Raw genomic sequence first — 20,685 nt, forward strand, 5'->3', positions numbered from 1 at the left:
AGGTGCACTTTTAGAGCTGAGCTTGAGGATTACAATGATCACTCTGACTACTCTTTCAAGTATACAGTGTAAAAATAAACGAATGAAGTTTAAAAGAGAGCTATTAATGAAATTTGTGTTTATTGGTAGATTTTGCTAAACAGCACAGTGACTTGTTTCAATGCTCTTGTGTCTTTGATGGCCTGTAGAAGTGTTGCAGAATCATGCCCGGCGTTACAGTTTGCCTATTGATGAGCTTAAGTTCCGCTTCAGCGTGGTGCCGGCCTACAGGGATGAGGAAGCAGTCTGTGAGGCTCTACGCAATCTTCCCATTGGTGCAAAACTGAACATGGATGAGGAGGTACTGTAAGAGGAGCAGTGCTCTTAGTAATGCTTTCAGTAGTGCTTAAAAAAAGGGCACAAATATTCTTTTCTCCAGCCCTTCAAATATTAGCAGTACTTTAAGATGCTATTTTTCTGGCTAATAGCAGGAGAGCTAATGTGGAAGAGCAGATCAACAATCTCAAGATGCAATCTAAAGTACTACATCAGTTTGGTTTTTATGTGCAATATTTTATTCAAACTTCTTACATTTTTACACAAAATCAGTTATGTTATCAATTATGTTTTTAAATTGTGTTTGTGTTTGCATGATTTCAGTTTGAGTCCTTGAAAGCAAAACAAACCTAGCGGGCTGAAGATAAATCCTTTTACCATTAATATGACCACTAGCTTGTTTTGTTTTTAGGCAAGCATTTGAAATGGTCAATGTAAAATGTGAATTAGAAAGTTGTAGGAACCTGAGATGATGACCTATTTGATATATGTCTCTAATTCTTGTATTAATTGATTAATGTTTTTGTGACATTACTTTATCCTGAATCTCTAAATCTGATCTGATGGTCTCAAAGTTAGCACCACAGAGCAAATGTATCCTAAATGATCAAATTAAATCTGTTATCCATTATTTTTGATTGGACTACATACTGATTTCTTTAGTAAGGTTGTGTTATACTTGACCCGGGGTGAATCTCGAGGGCAGTACAGCCACCAGTATTGTTTTCTTTTTTAAAATACTGAGTTTATTTCCTGATGAGATATCAGATTGATGCCCTCTTAAGCGTCATAAACAGTGAATATCAACCCCAGCAAACATCGTGCCAACTCTTCTTTAAATCTCTGTTTATGAAAATGAAATCCTTAAAGAATAAAAAGCTCTGGATACATCTGATAAAAGCAAAGCCACATATTCTTTGTTTTATTTTCTAGCTTTGCAGCTGTTTGCCTGATGTTTGTAAAAAATATAGAAACCACCATTTTTTCTGAAAAAGCACAAACTGCAGAAAGAAAGTCTTTGTGTTTACTTTGTTTCAAGAGTTTGTCAGTAAAAAGGAAAAGGAAAGTAAAAAGGTAATTCCTTTAATATGGTTACTTGTTAAAACAGTTACCAGAGCCGCAGGACGGTGTACTTGTTCACGGCATGTTCATGGATGCCTGCCGCTGGGATGATGTCGGCATGGTGATAGATGATGCGCTGCCTCGGGTTATGAACACCATGCTGCTGGTGGTGCACTTTGAGCCACAGCAGAACTACGTCCCAGAGCCTGACCTCTACCACGCTCCTCTGTACAAGACCTCAGCCAGAGCTGGCACTCTGTCCACCACAGGTACACACCTGATGCATCAAAAGTCACTTTTTACATTTAAAGTCATGACACATTTTATACTATCATAAGTCCAAGAGCTAGTTTTTGGCCATTGCTGGGAGTTTTGGTGGGATACAGCGCACGTCCCTGTTACCAACATACAATATCAAGAAAAGAAAGAAAAAGGATGTTTGCTCAGATTGTTTCCTCACCCTTCATGTCTCTCTCCCTTCAGGTCACTCAACTAATTTTGTGGTGACAGTAATGCTTCCCTCCAAGCGACCCAGCGACTACTGGATATCCAAAGCCTCCGCACTCCTGTGCCAGTTGGATGATTAAATTTTTATTCGAGGACAAAGCAGAATTTTGAATGGCACCAAAACATTTGCACAAACTTGAATTAAGTTTGTGTAATAGCAACACAGACTGTAGTAAAACTTTCACCCTGACTGATGTTTCTTTTCCTTCATCTCATACATGTGTTTGACTACATTCATTTATATAACAAACTCTTTAGAAAGGAGACGTCCCATTTTCACAGTGGAAGCACTACACTGCCTTACACTGCTTCATTCCATCTGTAAGTTAACAAGTCACAAGAAGCAGAGGTAGCAAAGGTAGATGAGTTTAAATACCTGGTGTCAGCCGTCACTATCCAAGGCAGCAGACGCTGAACAAGAGAGGCAGGGTGGAGTGGGTGGAGACGAGTGACAGAAGGATAACTGTAAAAGTGAAAGGAGATTTTTTTTTAAGTTGATGGCTTCGTGAAAACAAGAAAAGAAATGTTTTAGAAAAACTAAGAATTCTATATTTTTTTTATTTAGGCATTTATTAGACAAATAAGACAAATATGCCCAAATTTGAAGCAGGAAACTGGACTTCTCAGAGATTAGTCACATATAATCAACAATTCTCTGGTGTCCTGGATTGTTGATCACCTGACAGGAAGACCACAATATGCGCGTCTTCCACAGTGTGTGTCTGACAAGGTCATCAGCACCACAAGGGACTGTCCTCTCTGCCTTCCTCTTCACCCTCAACACCACAGACTTCAGCCACTGCACAGAGACCTGCCATCTTCAGAAGTTTTCTGAAGACTCTGCGGTGGTTGGATGCTTTGTGATTATTCATAAAATATGAACAAAAAGACCTAAAAACTGTGAGAATCTGAATTTTAGCAAACAATAGACAATTATTTATACATTTATTTCAACTTTTCAGAGTCAGGAGTCACAAAGTGGCACACAAAGTTAACAAGTTCATAACATTTAAACTGTATATTTCTGTCAATTCAGTCAAAATTGAAGTCATGCACGTGATGTGTAGAAGGACTCCTCTCAATAATTCAAACTGCGTGGGCCCTCCTCATTTTCTGACTCCTCCTTAGCCTTTATCATTTTCTACCATTCTCTGGAAACGACCAGTAGAAAAGATGAAGTCAGTCTGGCTCATCTGCACAGTGGCTGTTGGTAAGATCTAAACAAATACATTTCTACAAAATCATATATAAAAAAAAGCTGAGTGTGGGGAAAGAGTTGTCTTTTCAATGTGACTGTTTAAAGGCGTAATTCAGCATTTGGAGAAATGTCTTTACTGATTTTCTTTTTAAGAGTTGGATAAAAAGATTCAGAGGAATCTCATGTTTGTTTTGAAAGTAGAAAGATCCAGTCAGTGTGCATTTGGCCTGATTTAATGTAAAAGAGAAAACTGTCGACTGTAACTGTGTCAGTTTAAAGTTCAGACCTGTGCACAAACAAATCTTTTGTGTGGGTGTTACATGCTAAAATCAACAACACAGAGAAATGTTAGGAATGCTATGGGCTTTTTTTTTTTAAACTATCTTATATCATGTTGTGGAAAATGTTTCCCACTTTAGCCTCTGATCCTCTGGGTGCTCAAATTGAAACACAGTATTTTTAGTATGTTTTTGTCATGAGATTCTTTGTATGCAGAAAATGGTCTTAAGAAGCCAATAAACTTAATCAGATGTGTATTGTGTATCAGGACCCCCCTCTCACCACATCGTCCCAATTTTGATTTACGGCCTCAGTCGAACCGTTTCTGTAACTTTATAAAACTGATGATCTCAAATTCAGACTCTTTGGTAGATTTGGACAGATGTAGAATAAGTGTGTTACCATTGCCAGCCAAACGTTTTTACACAAGATGAAATCATTAATTTTTTTTTTTTTTTTAATGACGTGCTGCAGCCATCTCTGTATGTTTGGCTTTCAACATTGATACGACAGCCACCCGCATCTTTACTACAGAACAAAAAGATTTCTTCCAAAACAAGGTGCTTCAGTTACTGTCTGACAAGAACAATGGGTGAGTATCAAAGCTAATCTAAAGATTCAAAGTATCAAAATATTACATCATATTTGCATCATTAATGTGGTGTACAGCTTTGTTGTTGTCTTATTTCTGTCTGATCAGATCTCACTAAGGCACAATAGAACTATTTATTTAACGTTTCTCATAGAGGATGGGGACAGGAAATGGACTGGAAAGAAAGTAGGGGAAAAATGTAGCTGGGATTCGATGATCAGAGCACTTTTGATGTCCCAAAAGTGCAAAGTAACCGCTTGATAAAATTAAAGGTCACTTAACTGTAGTTGCTGTCTTAAACAAACTTGGGTAAAAGTAAAGATTACCTTTGTCCTGAGCGAGGGACAAATAAATAAAGCCCACACAGCATATTTGCTTTCATTGACCCCGAGAGTATTCGTGGTTGTTGTCAATCTGGTCCAGGGGCGTTTTCAGAGACTATGCATGTACGGCTGCTACTGCCCAAGTTATTGAACTCAACTTCAGCTGCAAGGTTAAAATGATAAACAAATTCTGAGAGCACAGGTCAGAAACAAAAAAACTCTCTTTTTAGTGATTATCACGAGTGTTGTTGTGTCCACAGGACACTTGTCACTGCACCAGAGCAGCTAGGACCTGAAGAGACATGCACATCTGATCTGAACCTGACCCACCGCTGCATCATTGTTCCAGGTACATTAATGTGGTTTTGAATTGAAAACCATTTTTAGGACATAAAATACTGCCACAGTGTAGAGGTTGTGTTATATTTTTATATTTATTATTTTTATAGTTGCCTCACTGCACTTTATGTTGTAAGGTAAACAGGGAGACAGTCCTGAAAACTAATCTTGATACTGATATAGTTTTTACTGTCAGTAGGGATATTAATTATCAGCACATCTTAGACATTACATTCTCTTTGAAGACCACGTGAAACTGCAAACATCATCTAGATCACTGCAAAGACTCCAGCTTAGCTGGTCTGGTCCATTTAAGATTAAAGTGGGCTGTATGTGTCCCACAATGTAAAATGAGTTTTAATTCCCAGATCGAGACATTTTTTTTTCTATTGCAGAATGATGTAGTGTATTTGTATTTTTAATATAATCTGATGTTATTGTCACAGAAATTTCTCCCGCAGACAGCCCGATACCCATCAGGCACTTTGGACTGTCGATATCTGAGGACGCCATGCGCTCTCAAATCACTGTAAGAAAAACTCAAAAAACATTTTCACTGACAATATTAAAAACAAAACATAATCTCAGATCATATTTCTTTGTTCTCTTTTAAAACCTGATGTACGTAGGTCTGCAGTCCAAGTGCAGTGCATCCACACAGTGGAAACTCGTCTCTGAACAAAGTGTGTTACAAGATGAAACTCGACCGTGGACCGTCCACCCAAGGTAAAAAATATTGGGGGAGTTTCTAACGATAAAGGCACAGAAAGTCTCACTGTCTGTGTCCAGCAGACCGTAGTGGTCAACAAAGTGTTTGAACTTGACGACTATGAAGCTGCAAGTGTCTCACCAACACACACAGAGCACTCTGATTGATTCTGTAAGTTCGGTTACATTTGAAACAGGTGGCTGAGTACAACTGTGAGATCATAATTATTGCATATGTTAATTAAATAATGTTCATGTTTATAGATGAATCTTTGTTTCATCTGACCAGAAAATGTAGTAAGACTGTGTGAGGTATATTTATGTCTGTTTCCATCTTCCAGGCTAAATATTTTCATGCTTTTCACCCCCAGAACAAACAAATAAGTCTGTGGAAGTAGTTTTTTTATTTGATGGATCAGCGAGTATGACTGAAGCAGAATTCAACAAAAATAAAGACTTCATTGTGGAGATAATGGAGAGCCATAGGGACACGCCAGTAACGGTCATTACACAGCTCATCAAATTATTCATAGCAATATGAATAAACTATACATTATATGAATAATGTATTTTTCTTGTTGTTGTTGTTTGTTCTGTTTCCAGTTCGCAGCAGTTCAGTTCTCCTACACAGTCCACAAAGTGTTTGACTTCAACGACTATGACGCTGGACGTGCTCTCGATAAACTTATGAAAGAAAAACATTTAAAAACTCTCACCATGACACACAAAGCCCTCGAATTTGTGCTGTAAGTTATGTTAAAAGCAGCAGGATCAATACAGCTGTTAGATAATGAGCACTGTATTTGTTCATTTATTCATATTTTTAAATGTTGTTTATTCTGAGTGTTGCTTTGCTTTCACATTTGTTTCAGAGATGAAATCTTTGACAACAATGCTACAGGCGCCTCTCCTGATGTTACCAAAGTTCTGATTCTAATCACAGACGGAGATCCCTCTGATACAGACAGAAGAGGGATCATTAAAAGATACGACGATAAAAATATAACTCGTCTTGTCGTCGGGGTAGGATGTGATGTGTTACACTCAGTCCCAACAGAAAAAGCATCATGTTGTCAGTCTCAGCACAAACAGCTCAGCAGATTTCAGCTCTCAGTCCAGTTTTTACTTCCCATGCTGATGTCAGACTTTGAATTTCATGTTTTCAAGCAGTATTCTGATTTCAGGTCAGAGCTGCCAGACTGGATAAATTCAGGGCCATTGCTTCAGAACCAAAACATAGAAATGCCTTCAAAATTGAGAACTTTGATGGACTCACAGGAGTGCTGGAGAATTTACAGGAAAAGATATTTACTGCGCAAGGTGATGTTCAACTTTGTTCCCTGTTTTGATAAATACATTTACAAAAATCACTGTTATCTTCCTGGTGGTCACATGTATCTCTTCATATTTAGGTTGCACAGCTCCTCTGGCAGAATTCAGTGGATTCAGTGCTGTTTTCAAAAAGGTGAATATCTAAATTCAGCTCAGGTCAATTCAGTTTAGTCTATATCATTTGTGGTTGCAGGGTCCTGGAGTGTCTGCTGTCATACTGCGTGAGACTTTTTGTGTAATTGAAACATTATGTGATCATCTCATTGGTGTAAATATTGATTCTAGCAGTGTGACATCAGGGTTTAGAAAAGCTGGTGAAATTGAACAATTCTGAATAAGCGCTGAATGATTTGCCTTGAAATCATGTTCTCCACAGGATGCAGAGTAATCACTTTAATTATGCTCATTCATCTAAAGGGAGTTTTTCCTTCCCACTGTTGCCAAAGCGCTCGCTCACGGGGGTCATCTGACTGTTGGGGTTTTCTATCTATTATTGTAAGGTCTTTACCTTACAGTATAGAGCACATTGAGGCAACTGTCGTTGTAATTTGTCACTTTATAAATAAAATACAATTGATTTGAATCTATGTAATGTTGTCACGTCAACATATAAAAGTTGTATCTTCTGTTACGATTACGCAGCACAGATGGATTTCCCATAGATTTAAGCTATGCTCTGCATTTAGCTGTACTGTAACTGCTAAATATTTGCACTGTTGGACATTTAAGTTCTCTTATGATTTGTTTTAGGTTTGCAGCACGACTGCAGTCAGCAACTGTTCCGACAACTCGTACCTGAATATTGTCTGTCACCAGATCCCAAATCTTCAACAAACCTCTTCTTCTGTTGTTGAAGGTAAAACATTTTTTTTAAGTTTTATATGTTCCTGGTTACATCCTCTTTCAAATTGTTCAACATTTTCCCCCCAGAACGAACAAATAAGGCTGTGGAAGTTGTTTTTTTATTTGATGGATCAGCAAGTTTGGATGAAATAGAATTCAACAAAAATAAAGACTTCATTGTGGAGATAATGGGCAGCCTTAGGGACACGCCAGTAACGGTCATTATACAGCTCATCAAATTATTCATAGCATAACTATACACACACACACACACACACATATATATATATATATATATATATATATATATATATATATATATATAATGCATTATATGAGTAATGTATTTATGTATTTTTCTTGTTTTTATTTTTTGTTGTTGTTTGTTCTGTTTCCAGTTCGCAGCAGTTCAGTTCTCTTCAACAGTCCACAAAGTGTTTGACTTCAACGACTATGCAGCTGGACGTGCTCTCGATAAACTTATGAAAGAAAAACATTTAAAAAGTCTCACCAACACACACAGAGGCCTCGAATTTGTGCTGTAAGTTATGTTAAAAGCAGCAGGATCAATACAGCTGTTAGATAATGAGCACTGTATTTGTTCATTTATTCATATTTTTAAATGTTGTTTATTCTGAGTGTTGCTTTGCTTTCACATTTGTTTCAGAAATGAAATCTTTGACAACAATGCTACAGGCGCCTCTCCTGATGTTACCAAAGTTCTGATTCTAATCACAGACGGAGATCCCTCTGATACAGACAGAAGAGGGATCATTAAAAGATACGACGATAAAAATATAACTCGTCTTGTCGTCGGGGTAGGATGTGATGTGTTACATCAGTCCCAACAGAAAAAGCATCATGTTGTCAGTCTCAGCACAAACAGCTCAGCAGATTTCAGCTCTCAGTCCAGTTTTTACTTCCCATGCTGATGTCAGACTTTGAATTTCATGTTTTCAAGCAGTATTCTGATTTCAGATCAAAGATGCTAAGCTGGATAAATTCAGGGCCATTGCTTCAGAGCCAAAACATAGAAATGCCTTCAAAATTGAGGACTATGATGGACTCACAGGAGTGCTGGAGAATTTACAGGAAAAGATATTTACTGTGGAAGGTGATGTTAAACTTTGTTCCCTGTTTTGATAAATACATTTACAAAAATCACTGTTATCTTCCTGGTGTGGACCAGTGGTGGTCACATATATCTCTTCATATTTAGGTTGCACAGCTCCTCTGGCAGAATTCAGTGGATTCAGTGCTGTTTTCAGAAAGGTGAATAATTTCAAAAGGTTAAAACTGCACACATTCAAAGTCTAAATTATTTACTTGTGACAAGATTGAAATTTCTCAGTCATGGCTAACCTGACATACACAGGTACAGCTAATGTGCAGAGAGTAAAGCACTGACTCAGGATAGGTGAAGTGTTGTGTGTTTTAAATTCTTATTGTTTGGAAAAAATTCCACTCTTACAAACTGTTTAACACGAAAAGAAACACTGAAAATGTGTTAGAATTGTAAAATTTACCTTTCACAAGGGACAAGTCCAAAAATGAATATTCGATGCTCGTGATGTTAGGCAGCAATGCATTAAAAAGAGGCACAATCACAGCATGGGCTCAGGAACACTTCCAGAAATCACTGTCAGTTCACCATTCCATCCACAAACGCAGGTTAAAGCTCTCTCATACATTTCATATCACCCTCCTTCTCTGGGCTGAAGTCCATTTAGAATGGACTGACTCTTCTGAAGGGTTCAGAATTTACATTTGTTTTAGAAAGGGTCACATCCTCTGGACTAAAGAGGAGAAAGACCATCCAGCATGTTGGATGTTCAGTTCAAAAGCTGCATCTCTGATGGTACCAGGGTGCACCAGCACCAATAATACTGGCAGCTTGCACATCTGTAAAGGCTCGTGCAATGCTGAAAGGTGTCTAAAGGTTTTCGAGCAGCATCCAGCTGCTCTGATCCAGACAGTGTATTTTTAATGGAAGGTCTTTTCAGCTTGAAATGAAAACTACAACAACGTTCATCTGATAAAGTCCAGCAGCTGGTGTCCTCGGTTCCCAGATATTTATAGATTGTTAAAAGAAGACCGAATGCTAACAAGGCCCTGACTCAGCTGTTTGGAGACACGTTGCTGCCAAATTCGTAGTTAGTGTTTCTTAAAATGCTACATCTTTTCTGTTCAAACATTTAATATGTTTCCTATATTCTCTTGTGAATAAAACAATGCTTAATGAGATTTGCAAGTCACTGCAAAATGCTGTTGAAAATTACATTTTCCACAGCATCAGCAACATAAGTTGCATCTCAACTGTAGTTATTGAAAGAAAGGATATACGGTTATTTAAATAATAACGAAGTATACGGTTGGGTTTTTTTACTTTTTGTTTTTTTGGGAGCAGTGATTGGATGCATTTTATGTACAGCAAAGAAAACAAACCATAAAAACTTTGCTTTCCAAAACCAGTGGACCATTAAACCCATGAATGAGACTATAAATGACATTTTTCTGTTTACTCAGTTCAAGTGCTGCAGGAACATCTTCAGATAATGACCAAGCCTTAGTAGTGTGCTGTAAGTGATAGAACATACTTAAATAACATAATAGAAACATAATAGAACATAACGAAAACAGTTCCTATCACTTAATGTCAACAAGGCAGCTCAAAATCTTCTTTTTAGTTGAGCTTTGCTTTTTTATAAGAGTTCTTATTCTAATTCATGACTGTTGATCTGTGACATTACCTCATCACTGTTACTGGTATCTCAGTTCTTCTCTGTCTCTGTTCAGTCTGAACTGTAATCAGATGTTTCTGTGAGCAGGATAGCCTGATCGTGGGTTCTGTGGGATCGAACAGCTGGCGTAGTTTTCTGCATAGACCTCAAGAACGAATGCAGGGTTACCTGGGTAAACCCATTTCTGTTTTTTATTATTACCTACTATCTATATATTATCTGCTACTTTAATAAGATTACTTTTCTATAACTTGAGATACCATATTGTAGCACATATGAGATCCAGAGTGAACATTTAGCAGATTATTATTTGGCTGTTGCAGGAAATTCCATTTCCATTGGAAAGAAAAACGGTGTTCCTTTGTATTTCGTGGGTTTACCAGAGTTTGAGCAAACAGGACAGGTCGTTTTCAGACACCGCTGTGAACAATGGACAGAACTTCAAAGAATTCGTGGAGAACAGGTTGGTAACTATGTTAAGAAATATTGTGATTTTTAAAAATATTCAGATTTGAGCTAAAGCATGAAAATATTTGTGCCAAAACTTTGGTAAAGGTTTGGATTTTGTGTCATATTAAGAGGAAACGATGCATTAATATGACAAAAATCCTTAGAGTGGGAGGGTGTAGGTGTTTGGGATCAGGCCCTCAACAGAGAATAAAAAGAGATGAGCAGCACTTTACAGTTTGAGAATGATAATGTGTGTTTTTAAACAATAATGACAAATCCAAAAAATCATGGAGACTTAATGCAGTTATTACAGCTCATAATAACTGTACTACTTTGAAGCTGTGTCTTTGGGTTTGGTTTTGACTTTGTAAATCATCCTTTACACCCCAAACATTCTCAGATTGGTTCCTACTTCGGTGCTGAGCTGTGCTCATTAGATGTTGATTCAGATGGGAGCACTGACTTCCTGCTGGTAGGAGCTCCACAGTTTCATCTGCCTCAGGTGAAGAAAGAAGGCCGGGTCTACATCTACTCTGTGAGCGATGAGGTGAGCTATAATAAAAACTAAGATCCAGTGTGACACTGTGTGAGCTTTAAAGCTGACAAAATAAATGCATGTGTTTTCATAGTCCATTATTAACATCCTCATTTCCTATTAGACTGTACTGGAAAGTAACCAGGATGTGACGGGACCATCCATGGGTAGATTTGGCACCACCATATCCAGTCTTCCAGACCTGAATGGAGATGGACTCCGAGACGTAGCTGTCGGAGCTCCGCTTGAGGATGATAAGAGCGGGGCTGTGTATATCTACCATGGCAACAGGCAGAGAGGGATAGTCAGCACTTTCAGCCAGGTGACACAGACAACACTACTGTGCAAAAGTCTTGAGCCACCTGTCATGTCTTTATATTCTGCCTTTAAAATGCTAAGTAGGTGTAGTGATTTCTTGCAAACATGTGCAAAATAAATGGAAATACAATATAAGAGGCAAAAATAGAGTTTGTACAATTATAACAAGCTTTGGACTGCCTCTATTCTTTTACACAGCCCGAACTCTCTTAGGCAGGTAATTTCTTTCTTGTAATTGGTAGTTTTTAGGAATAGTTCCTTAAAGGACATTCAAAGCTTCTCTTTGGATGTTGGCTGCCTTTCGTTCTGTTATCTGTAAAGATGATCCCACACTGCTTCAGTAATGTTGAGGTCCAGGCTCTGGGGAAACCAGTCAATATTTTTGCAGATTCCACTGAAAATATTGTGTGGAATTTCCTGCAACTCTAAAAAAAAATCAAACAACAAGTATCTAGAGAAGTTCCATTAGAAGAACAATTTAGGTGATTTCAGTCTTTGAGCTTTGTTTATGCTTTAATGATTCATAGGTCAGTGTTAAGTGGTTTTAAAAACAAAAAAACATTCCCCTAAAAATGATCAGGTACAAGAACTGGACCGAAAATGAATGAATCAATGACAGTCTGCCTCTGTGGAAGCAAAATATAAAGAAATGTGAGGTAACTCAAGACTTTTGGATAGCACTTTATTATCAAAGATTCAGGAGGAAAATTATTTCTATAACCTTCAAATTTTATAAACCATCAGAGAAATGAGGCACAAACGATGAATCTGCTCAACACTTTCTAGTAATGCTGTAATATAACTTTAAAAATGTGACAACCTGCCCAAAGAACTTTGTGTCCAACACTATTTCTGTCATGATCCTGGGTCCTTTTGACCCAGCGTTTTGTGTTTTCTATTATTGTAATTTTGGTTCTGTTCTTCCTCGGTTAGTGTTCATTCTTTCCTACCAGTGTATCCCTGTGTTTAGTCTGCGTTTTGAGTCGGTGTCATTACGTGCATGTGTTTCCTGTTTTACTTTAAAAGTCTCTGTCTTATCTCAGTGTGTTCAGTTTACTTTTCCCCTGTCTCGTCAGGTCTGATTACTCCCAGCTGTGCCCTCCTTTTGTGTCTCATTCCCTCGTTATCCTTCTGTGCATTTAAACCTCGTGTCTGCCTCTGTTAGTTGCTGGTTCGTCTGTGTTGTTTCCCCTCGATGTCCCTGCGTCTCTCCATGTGTGTTTCCTCGGACCTCCCTGCATCTTCGTTTCTGGTTTGCTTTGTTAGTTTTCCCAGTTTAGGTTTACCTGTTAGTGTCACTTGCCATTTCTGTTTATTTGCCTTATTGTTAATAAATCCTCACCTGCACTTGAGCTGCCGCTGCCCGGTCCTAATTAATTCCCACACGGCTTGCACCCGCAAACCGTGACAGCACGAACCAGCCAACATGGACCCAGCAGCTTGCGACCCTTCGGAGTAGCTGAGGGATGACATCGTTTTCTCCGTTGAGAATCTTCTCAGCCTGTGGTTGGAACATCCCCCGGAGGAGCTTCGTCGCGCTGTGGAAACACGCCTACAGCGGCTCTTCTCTGGTCTTCCGTGGCTGTTTGGCTCGCTCTCGCCGACCATTCAGGCCTTCCTTCAGCGCACACCTCACCTGCTCTCTGCCACTCCTGCCTTGCCGCCCGACTCACCGAATGTGATCTTGCCTGGCCCATCGGAGCCGTCGGCGGGGAGGAAATGTCGATCGCGCCGTCGGCGCGCCACCCCACAGCCGGACATCCGGACTTTTAATTCGCCGGTTGTGGAGAGTGAGGGCTCTTTTTCGGACTATGTGACTGTTCATTCTGGGGCTGTCTTCTGTGCGGCAGATGATTTTGAGAACAGCTCATCGCCTGCTCAGCAGCCGCTCTCAGCTCAGTTTCCTGGTGTCACTCCAGCGCTGCTTTCAGAAGCCAGGCCCTGCAGGAGGAGCAAGCAGCGGCGAAGGAAGGATTATGTGGTGGAGGACACTGGGCTTACTCCGCTACAATCCTTTGCTTTGTTTTTGGGACTTCCACGTTCGGAGCTACACAAACTTCCCACCTCCTTGTCCCAGCCTCGCTCCGCCACTCCTGCCCAGCCTCCAGTAGCTCACTCGGCTGCCCAGCCTCCAGTAGCTCACTCGGCTGCCCAGCCTCCAGTAGCTCACTCGGCTGCCCAGCCTCCAGTAGCTCACTCGGCTGCCCAGCCTCCAGTAGCTCACCGGCTGCCCAGCCTCCAGTAGCTCACTCGGCTGCCCAGCCTCCAGTAGCTCACTCGGCTGCCCAGCCTCCAGTAGCTCACTCGGCTGCCCAGCCTCCAGTAGCTCACTCGGCTGCCCAGCCTCCAGTAGCTCACTCGGCTGCCCAGCCTCCAGTAGCTCACTCGGCTGCCCAGCCTCCAGTAGCTCACTCGGCTGCCCAGCCTCCAGTAGCTCACTCGGCTGCCCAGCCTCCAGTGCTCCCAGTTTCACCCGCAGCCCAGGCCCCTGTGCCGCCTGTAGTTCAGGCCCCTGTGCCGCCTGTAGTTCAGGCCCCTGTGCCGCCTGTAGTTCAGGCCCCTGTGCCGCCTGTAGTTCAGGCCCCTGTGTCCCCCGTAGCTCCAGGCCCCTGTGTCCCCCGTAGCTCCAGGCCCCTGTGTCCCCCGTAGCTCCAGTGTCCCCCGTAGCTCCAGTCTCACACTCTCGCTTTAGGCAGGGAGAGGGTCTTAGTTCCACCCAGGGAGATTCTTGCTCTTTAGCTGCTTCAGGCGAAGTAATGCACTCCAGGGCTTCCCCAGAAGCTAGGTTTCACCCCCCAGCTATTACTGGACCCCTGAAGATTAAGCAGCCCTCAGAGAACTCCTCCATGTTAGTGTTGCCTGGGCAAAGCCAGTGCTCTGTGCAGTGCCAGCTGCCTTTATGTCGGCTAGTGGACTCTTTGCCTCGTGTCTCCGCTGGAGGGTCCGAAGGACCGCCCGCCTTGCTTCCTGTCGTCGCTGGAGGGTCCAAGGGATCCGTCCGGCCTTTGCTTCCTGTCGTCGCTGGAGGGTCCAAGGGATCCGTCCGGCCTTTGCTTCCTGTCGTCGCTGGAGGGTCCAAGGGATCCGTCCGGCCTTTGCTTCCTGTCGTCGCTGGAGGGTCCAGGGATCCGTCCGGCCTTTGCTTCCTGTCGTCGCTGGATGGTCCAAGGGATCCGTCCGGCCTTTGCTTCCTGTCGCCGCTGGATGGTCCAAGGGATCCGTCCGGCCTTTGCTTCCTGTCGTCGCTGGAGGGTCCAAGGGATCCGTCCGGCCTTTGCTTCCTGTCGTCGCTGGAGGGTCCAAGGGATCCGTCCGGCCTTTGCTTCCTGTCGTCGCTGGAGGGTCCAAGGGATCCGTCCAGCCTGCAGCGCCTCCGTCTCCGGCGTCCACGCCGCCGCCAGCTGCAGCGCCTCCGTCTCCGGCGTCCACGCCGCCGCCAGCTGCAGCTTCACCATCCACGCCAGCGGCAGCCTCACCATCTACGCCGCCAGCTGCAGTGCCTTCGTCTCCGGCTTCCACGCCGTCACCTGCGGCCTCTTCGTCTCCGGCTTCCACGCCGCCGCCTGCAGCGCCGCCGCCTCCGGCGCCGCCGCCGCCTGCAGCGCTTCCGTCTCTGGCTTCCACGCCAGCTGCCGCCTCTTCATTCACGCCAGCTGCAGCGCCTCCGTCTCCGGCTTCCACGCCGCCACCAGCTGCAGCTTCACCATCCACGCCAGCGGCAGCCTCACCATCTACGCCGCCAGCTGCAGTGCCTTCGTCTCCGGCTTCCACGCCGTCACCTGCGGCCTCTTCGTCTCCGGCTTCCACGCCGTCACCTGCGGCCTCTTCGTCTCCGGCTTCCACGCCGTCACCTGCGGCCTCTTCGTCTCCGGCTTCCACGCCGTCACCTGCGCGACCTCTTCGTCTCCGGCTTCCACGCCCGTCACCTGCGACCTCTTCGTCTCCGGCTTCCACGCCGTCACCTGCGCCTCTTCGTCTCCGGCTTCCACGCCGTCACCCGCGACCTCTTCGTCTCCGGCTTCCACGCCGTCACCTGCGGCCTCATCGTCTCCGGCTTCCACGCCGTCACCTGCGGCCTCATCAGCCTCGCCAGGTCCAGCCTCCGAGTCTTCAGCCTCGCCAGGTCCAGCCTCCGAGTCTTCAGCCTCGCCAGGTCCAGCCTCCGAGTCTTCAGCCTCGCCTGGTCCAGCCTCCGAGTCTTCAGCCTCGCCTGGTCCAGCCTCCGAGTCTTCAGCCTCGCCTGGTCCAGCCTCCGAGTCTTCAGCCTCGCCTGGTCCAGCCTCCGAGTCTTCAGCCTCGCCTGGTCCAGCCTCCGAGTCTTCAGCCTCGCCTGGTCCAGCCTCCGAGTCTTCAGCCTCGCCTGGTCCAGCCTCCGAGTCTTCAGCCTCGCCTGGTCCAGCCTCCGAGTCTTCAGCCTCGCCTGGTCCAGCCTCCGAGTCTTCAGCCTCGCCTGGTCCTACCCCGTCGGGGTCTGCAGCTGACTGGCCACTTTCCAGGCCACTGGCCAGGCGCCATCGCCGTCGTGGGCGGCCCCCGGACCGCCTTCGCCTGAGTCGCCACCATTGCCTCCCTCACGGCTGGCCCCCTGAACTGTCCGGGCTCCTGTGTTATCGGCCCCCGGGCCGGCCCCCTGAACTGTGCCCGCGTCGGCGCCGCTGCCGTCCTCACGGCCGGCCCCTGAACTGTGCCAGCGTCGGGCGCCGCTGCCGTCTGCGGCCGGCCCCTGAACTGTTTGGGCTCGGTACTGTCGGCCCCCTGGCCGTCCCCCTGAACTGTGTCCACGTCGCCATCCTCACGGCCAGCCCCTGTGGTGTTCTGTTTTGGCCTGTTTTCCTGTGCTCTGGTGTGTTTCCTTTTTGTCTTCTTTTGGTTTTGGGCTCGTGTTGTTTTCTGGTGCTCCTGTTTTGTTTTGGCTTCGGGCCCTCCTTCCTGGGCTCCCACCGCCCGCCCTGGTCGGGTTGTTTTCTGTTTTTGGGAGTTTCTTGGTTTTCTTGTTTTGGGCTGTCTGGGGCCAGCCCTTGAGGGGGGGGTACTGTCATGATCCTGGGTCCTTTTGACCCAGCGTTTTGTGTTTTCTATTATTGTAATTTTGGTTCTGTTCTTCCTCGGTTAGTGTTCATTCTTTCCTACCAGTGTATCCCTGTGTTTAGTCTGCGTTTTGAGTCGGTGTCATTACGTGCATGTGTTTCCTGTTTTACTTTAAAAGTCTCTGTCTTATCTCAGTGTGTTCAGTTTACTCTTCCCCTGTCTCGTCAGGTCTGATTACTCCCAGCTGTGCCCTCCTTTTGTGTCTCATTCCCTCGTTATCCTTCTGTGCATTTAAACCTCGTGTCTGCCTCTGTTAGTTGCTGGTTCGTCTGTGTTGTTTCCCCTCGATGTCCCTCGTCTCTCCATGTGTGTTTCCTCGGACCTCCTGCATCTTCGTTTCTGGTTTGCTTTGTTAGTTTTCCCAGTTTAGGTTTACCTGTTAGTGTCACTCGCCATTTCTGTTTATTTGCCTTATTGTTAATAAATCCTCACCTGCACTTCAGCTGCCGCTGCCTGGTCCTAATTAATTCCCACACGGCTTGCACCCGCAAACCGTGACAATTTCAAAGGGTGGGATTTAGAACAAGTAAAATCTCTGTTTCTAGAATCTTCTGTTTCTATATTTCAACAATCAAACATTTCTCTGTCAGACACCACAACCTGCCAGCCTAAATGTATTCAAGTCAAATATTGTACAATAACGACTGAACAACGTACAGAGCTTACAAAAAAGCAGATTGGAAATGAAATATCTTATCATGTCATTAATGCAAGTTTTTGCTCTTTTTTGTCTGTGCTTATGGAGTTGTGTTCGCACACTCTCAAAACCTCTGTGCATTTGCATTTAAGTTTAATTATCTGCAGCATGCTAATATTATCAGACTTACACTTATAAGAGCACTATTGTAGACACAGACATGTAATGTCATCTGAAAGAGGTATTCAGACTAGGCTCTAATATCTCGTTATTCCAGAGAATCATGGGAAAAAATATAGACCACGGGCTGAAATTCTTTGGAAGGGCCATCTTCAGGGACCTCGGGGAGGATGGGCTCCCGGGTGTTGTGGTTGAATCACATGGTGCAGCTGTTGTATTCAGGTGAATATTATATTAACACTACACCTATAAAGGAGGCTAAAATTTACAGCGACAATCTATTTAAGTTCATTCGCTGCCTTTCAGATCCAAGCCGGTCTTCAACGTCTTGGCTCGTCTGTCTTTTCACCCTGAGAACTTCGACACCCTGAGTCCAGATACAAATGTAGCTTTGGTTAAAATAACGGCATGCTTTGAAAAGGTCGAAGCAACAAAGAGCAAAGTAGGTAGGTTTGTTGTGATGAGCGGACAAATGTGGAACATTAAAACAGTTTTTAAAAATTCACATTAATGTGTAATTAATGTGTGTGAATGACTTTTTTCAGGGCCAGTGAGCTCAGCATTGAACATCACATATATACTTAATGTGATGGGACAAGCAAGTCAAAGTATGTTCAGTCAGACCCTGGAGCTGAGAGATGAAAACACCTGTGTCAGCTACTCCATCAACAGAGCAGTAAGAATGCATCAGTTTTAATGTTGAACATCACCTTGTTATTTATTCACTCTCTGATGACTTTAACACATCGTTCAATCACCACTTTTCCTTAAAGCGCCAGCTTTGTAAGCATGTGTTTTAAGCCATAGCATGCACTATGGACATGTCACATAAAATTCTGAATTTAGCCCGGCCTCAAAATACTTAAATATAAAAGACATTTTACATCTCCTTATTTTCAGGCAACTTTCTCCTGACTGACTGTCCCTTGCAAGCTTAGGCTTTAAAGCAATGAGAAGAGGTGGGCGGGCTTTGTCTACAATTCCTTTTCTTTTGGCCACGCCCTTTAGGGTTCACCACAGGAAATCATTTGACTGCAAGCTTTGGACATGCTTAATGTGAGCATCTACCACTGTGACAGAATGATAAGGACACAAGGAAAGGCATTATATGTGGCCCTTAATATCAATAATCAGGTTTATTTATATTGTGCCAAATTATAATCACCTCAATAAAGATGCTACAGAAAACACCAGCAATCATGCAGCTTCCTGTGAGTTGGCACGCTGCAGCAGTTGAAAGCAAAACTTCCCTTTCAACAGGAACAAACCTCAGGGACAAACAGGGGAGGGGCAGCCATACATCTGTGACTGGTTGGGGGTGAGGGAAGGGAGACAGGACAACAGACAAGCTGCGGAAGACAGACAGAGATTAATAATAACTAATGATTAAATGCAGAGCGTTGAAGAATGAAGAGGTGCTTGTGGAACAAAGCCCCAGCACCATAGGCCTATTGCAGCATAACTAAGGGAGGATTCAGGGTCACCTGATCCAACCGTAACTATAAGCTAGGGGCAGGCAGACCCTGATCCTGTATCCAGAGACCAAAACAGTACAGACAGCAGCAGGATGTTGTTGTTTAGGTACTATTAAATTAAATTAAATTAAATTTAATTTAATTTAATTTAAATAAGAAAATCAAATAAATTGTTAAATCTGCTCATTTAGCAGCAGTGTATGTGAGATGTTAGGTGGATAAGATGAGGTGGTTTGTAGCAACATTAAAAAATAAAATTCAAAAAAATCCCAATGGATCTACCTGAATGATGTAAACAGAAGTGAAAAACTTATCTTCATCAATATTAATCCTTAGTAATTAAGGTGTTACTCTAAGAGTTATCAAATAACAGTGCTTGAGTTTGTTACCATCGTAGTATTTTTAGGCTTTTTGAAAGCTGATGACAACGACTTTGTTTCTTACAGAACTATGTGGCAGACACATCAACACCTCTCAGGATCAGACTCAACTTCCTTCAACCTGACAGCGAGAGCGAGAGCGCCGTCCTGAGCGTGGACTCTGAAAGAGAGGCTGTCCTTGAGGTGAGTTCAGTCGCTCGTACAGTCTGTATTTACATGCTTATTGTATACAACCAAAGATACAGCTATACTCATGTCCTATTATATTTACCAAGAATATTTAGTAGGATTTAATATGAGGTCTGAAGCTTTTTTCTGACCTGCGGTTTAAGTTTGACCTGTTTTATTTTTTTTACTTTTTACAGATTCCCATTTAAAAATAATGCAGAAGAAGTGAGAGCTGAACTGTTCAAGAACATATTTCTGATTTTTAGCAAGTAAAAAACATGCTCAGAAGAGTTATTATCATGGAGTCATTATTATCATTAATAAAAGACTTATTAATGAAAACAATGAGAAATTACTTTGTCTTTAAATGTAAAACTTATCAATTCATTCTTTCCTAATTTTCAGTTCTTTAATTTAGATTCAGTTTTGTTTTATTTACACCCCACATAATCACAACAACAGTCACCTAAAGCCCATAAAGACTCTGCACAAAATAGAGATAAATGCAGAGAACACCCCAACAATAAAAACTACCCCTCATGAACAAGCACATGGCAACAGCTGGAAGGAAAAACTCTCTTTCAGCAGGAAGAAACCTCCAGCACAACCAGGCTCAGGGAGGGGCAGCCAGCTGCTGTGACCAGCTGTGGGTGAGGAGAGGAGGAAAGGACAAAGGACGTGCTGTGGAAGAGAGCCAGAGATTAATAATGACTCACAATTAAAAGCTGAGAGGTGTGTAAACACACCGAGAGTGAGGAAGAAACATCATGAGAAGCCGTCAGCAGCCTGGGCCTTCGGTTAGCTAGAATCTAAAGTTGTTTCACAGAGACACTCTGCTGATGTGTTTAAACTTTTGTCTCGTCAAATCCGAAAACAACAAAATAAAACATATCAAAGCCTTTCACATCACACAGCGCTGTCATTAAGCTCCTGGCCTGTTTCTATGCATCCTTAACATTACTGTCATCTTGTGGCCACAGTCAGCTACTGTGGCTGAAAATCTGAACTCTAAAGCATAAACATGTCAGTTCCTGCCTCTCAATATAAAAAAAGGAAAAACTGTTTGTGCACGAAATAAAAACTTACACTTACCTTGAGGATTTTTCATTTTGTTTTGTTCTTTCTTATTTTTCCACCCTCATCTTGCTTGGCGTTTCCCATTTACCTTTTTTACTTCCATATCTTGGGAATTTGTTTGTACCTTTTATTTATTCA

At 43.0% G+C, this 20,685-nt stretch overlaps 2 protein-coding genes across 2 annotated transcripts in view; both read left to right on the forward strand.

Moving 5' to 3' along the window:
* dnah6 (dynein, axonemal, heavy chain 6) overlaps positions 1-2,074 on the forward strand; it is a 76,122-nt gene extending 74,048 nt beyond the window's left edge. Inside the window, 3 exon segments of the mRNA XM_039613523.1 lie at positions 189-340; positions 1,424-1,646; positions 1,861-2,074. Coding sequence (XP_039469457.1) covers positions 189-340; positions 1,424-1,646; positions 1,861-1,964 — 479 coding nt within the window. The 3' untranslated portion in view covers positions 1,965-2,074.
* A 424-nt stretch (positions 2,075-2,498) lies between these two features.
* On the forward strand, positions 2,499-20,546 carry LOC116320255 (integrin alpha-L-like). Its single transcript, XM_039614108.1, has 25 exons — positions 2,499-3,094; positions 3,836-3,953; positions 4,537-4,625; positions 5,062-5,144; positions 5,245-5,341; positions 5,695-5,825; positions 5,927-6,069; positions 6,196-6,346; positions 6,508-6,643; positions 6,736-6,788; positions 7,406-7,511; positions 7,586-7,716; positions 7,897-8,039; positions 8,166-8,316; positions 8,477-8,612; positions 8,718-8,770; positions 10,327-10,411; positions 10,563-10,702; positions 11,090-11,236; positions 11,349-11,546; positions 17,545-17,669; positions 17,754-17,893; positions 17,993-18,123; positions 19,369-19,485; positions 19,668-20,546. Exons 1-25 carry the CDS (start codon positions 3,058-3,060, stop codon positions 19,677-19,679), a joined length of 2,853 nt encoding a protein of 950 aa, XP_039470042.1. The 5' UTR covers positions 2,499-3,057; the 3' UTR covers positions 19,680-20,546.
* Positions 20,547-20,685: the final 139 nt, after the last annotated feature.

This window comes from Oreochromis aureus, linkage group 6 (genome assembly GCF_013358895.1).
Source record: "Oreochromis aureus strain Israel breed Guangdong linkage group 6, ZZ_aureus, whole genome shotgun sequence".
Lineage (NCBI taxonomy): Eukaryota > Metazoa > Chordata > Actinopteri > Cichliformes > Cichlidae > Oreochromis > Oreochromis aureus.

Bases quoted from the DNA above. Each gene is read 5' to 3' on its own strand.
- LOC116320255 (XM_039614108.1), top strand. From the start codon at position 3,058: ATGAAGTCAGTCTGGCTCATCTGCACAGTGGCTGTTG. The intron at 6,789-7,405 runs GTGAATATCTAA...GATTTGTTTTAG, and splicing joins TCAGTGCTGTTTTCAAAAAG to GTTTGCAGCACGACTGCAGT. The intron at 18,124-19,368 runs GTAAGAATGCAT...TGTTTCTTACAG, and splicing joins GCTACTCCATCAACAGAGCA to AACTATGTGGCAGACACATC.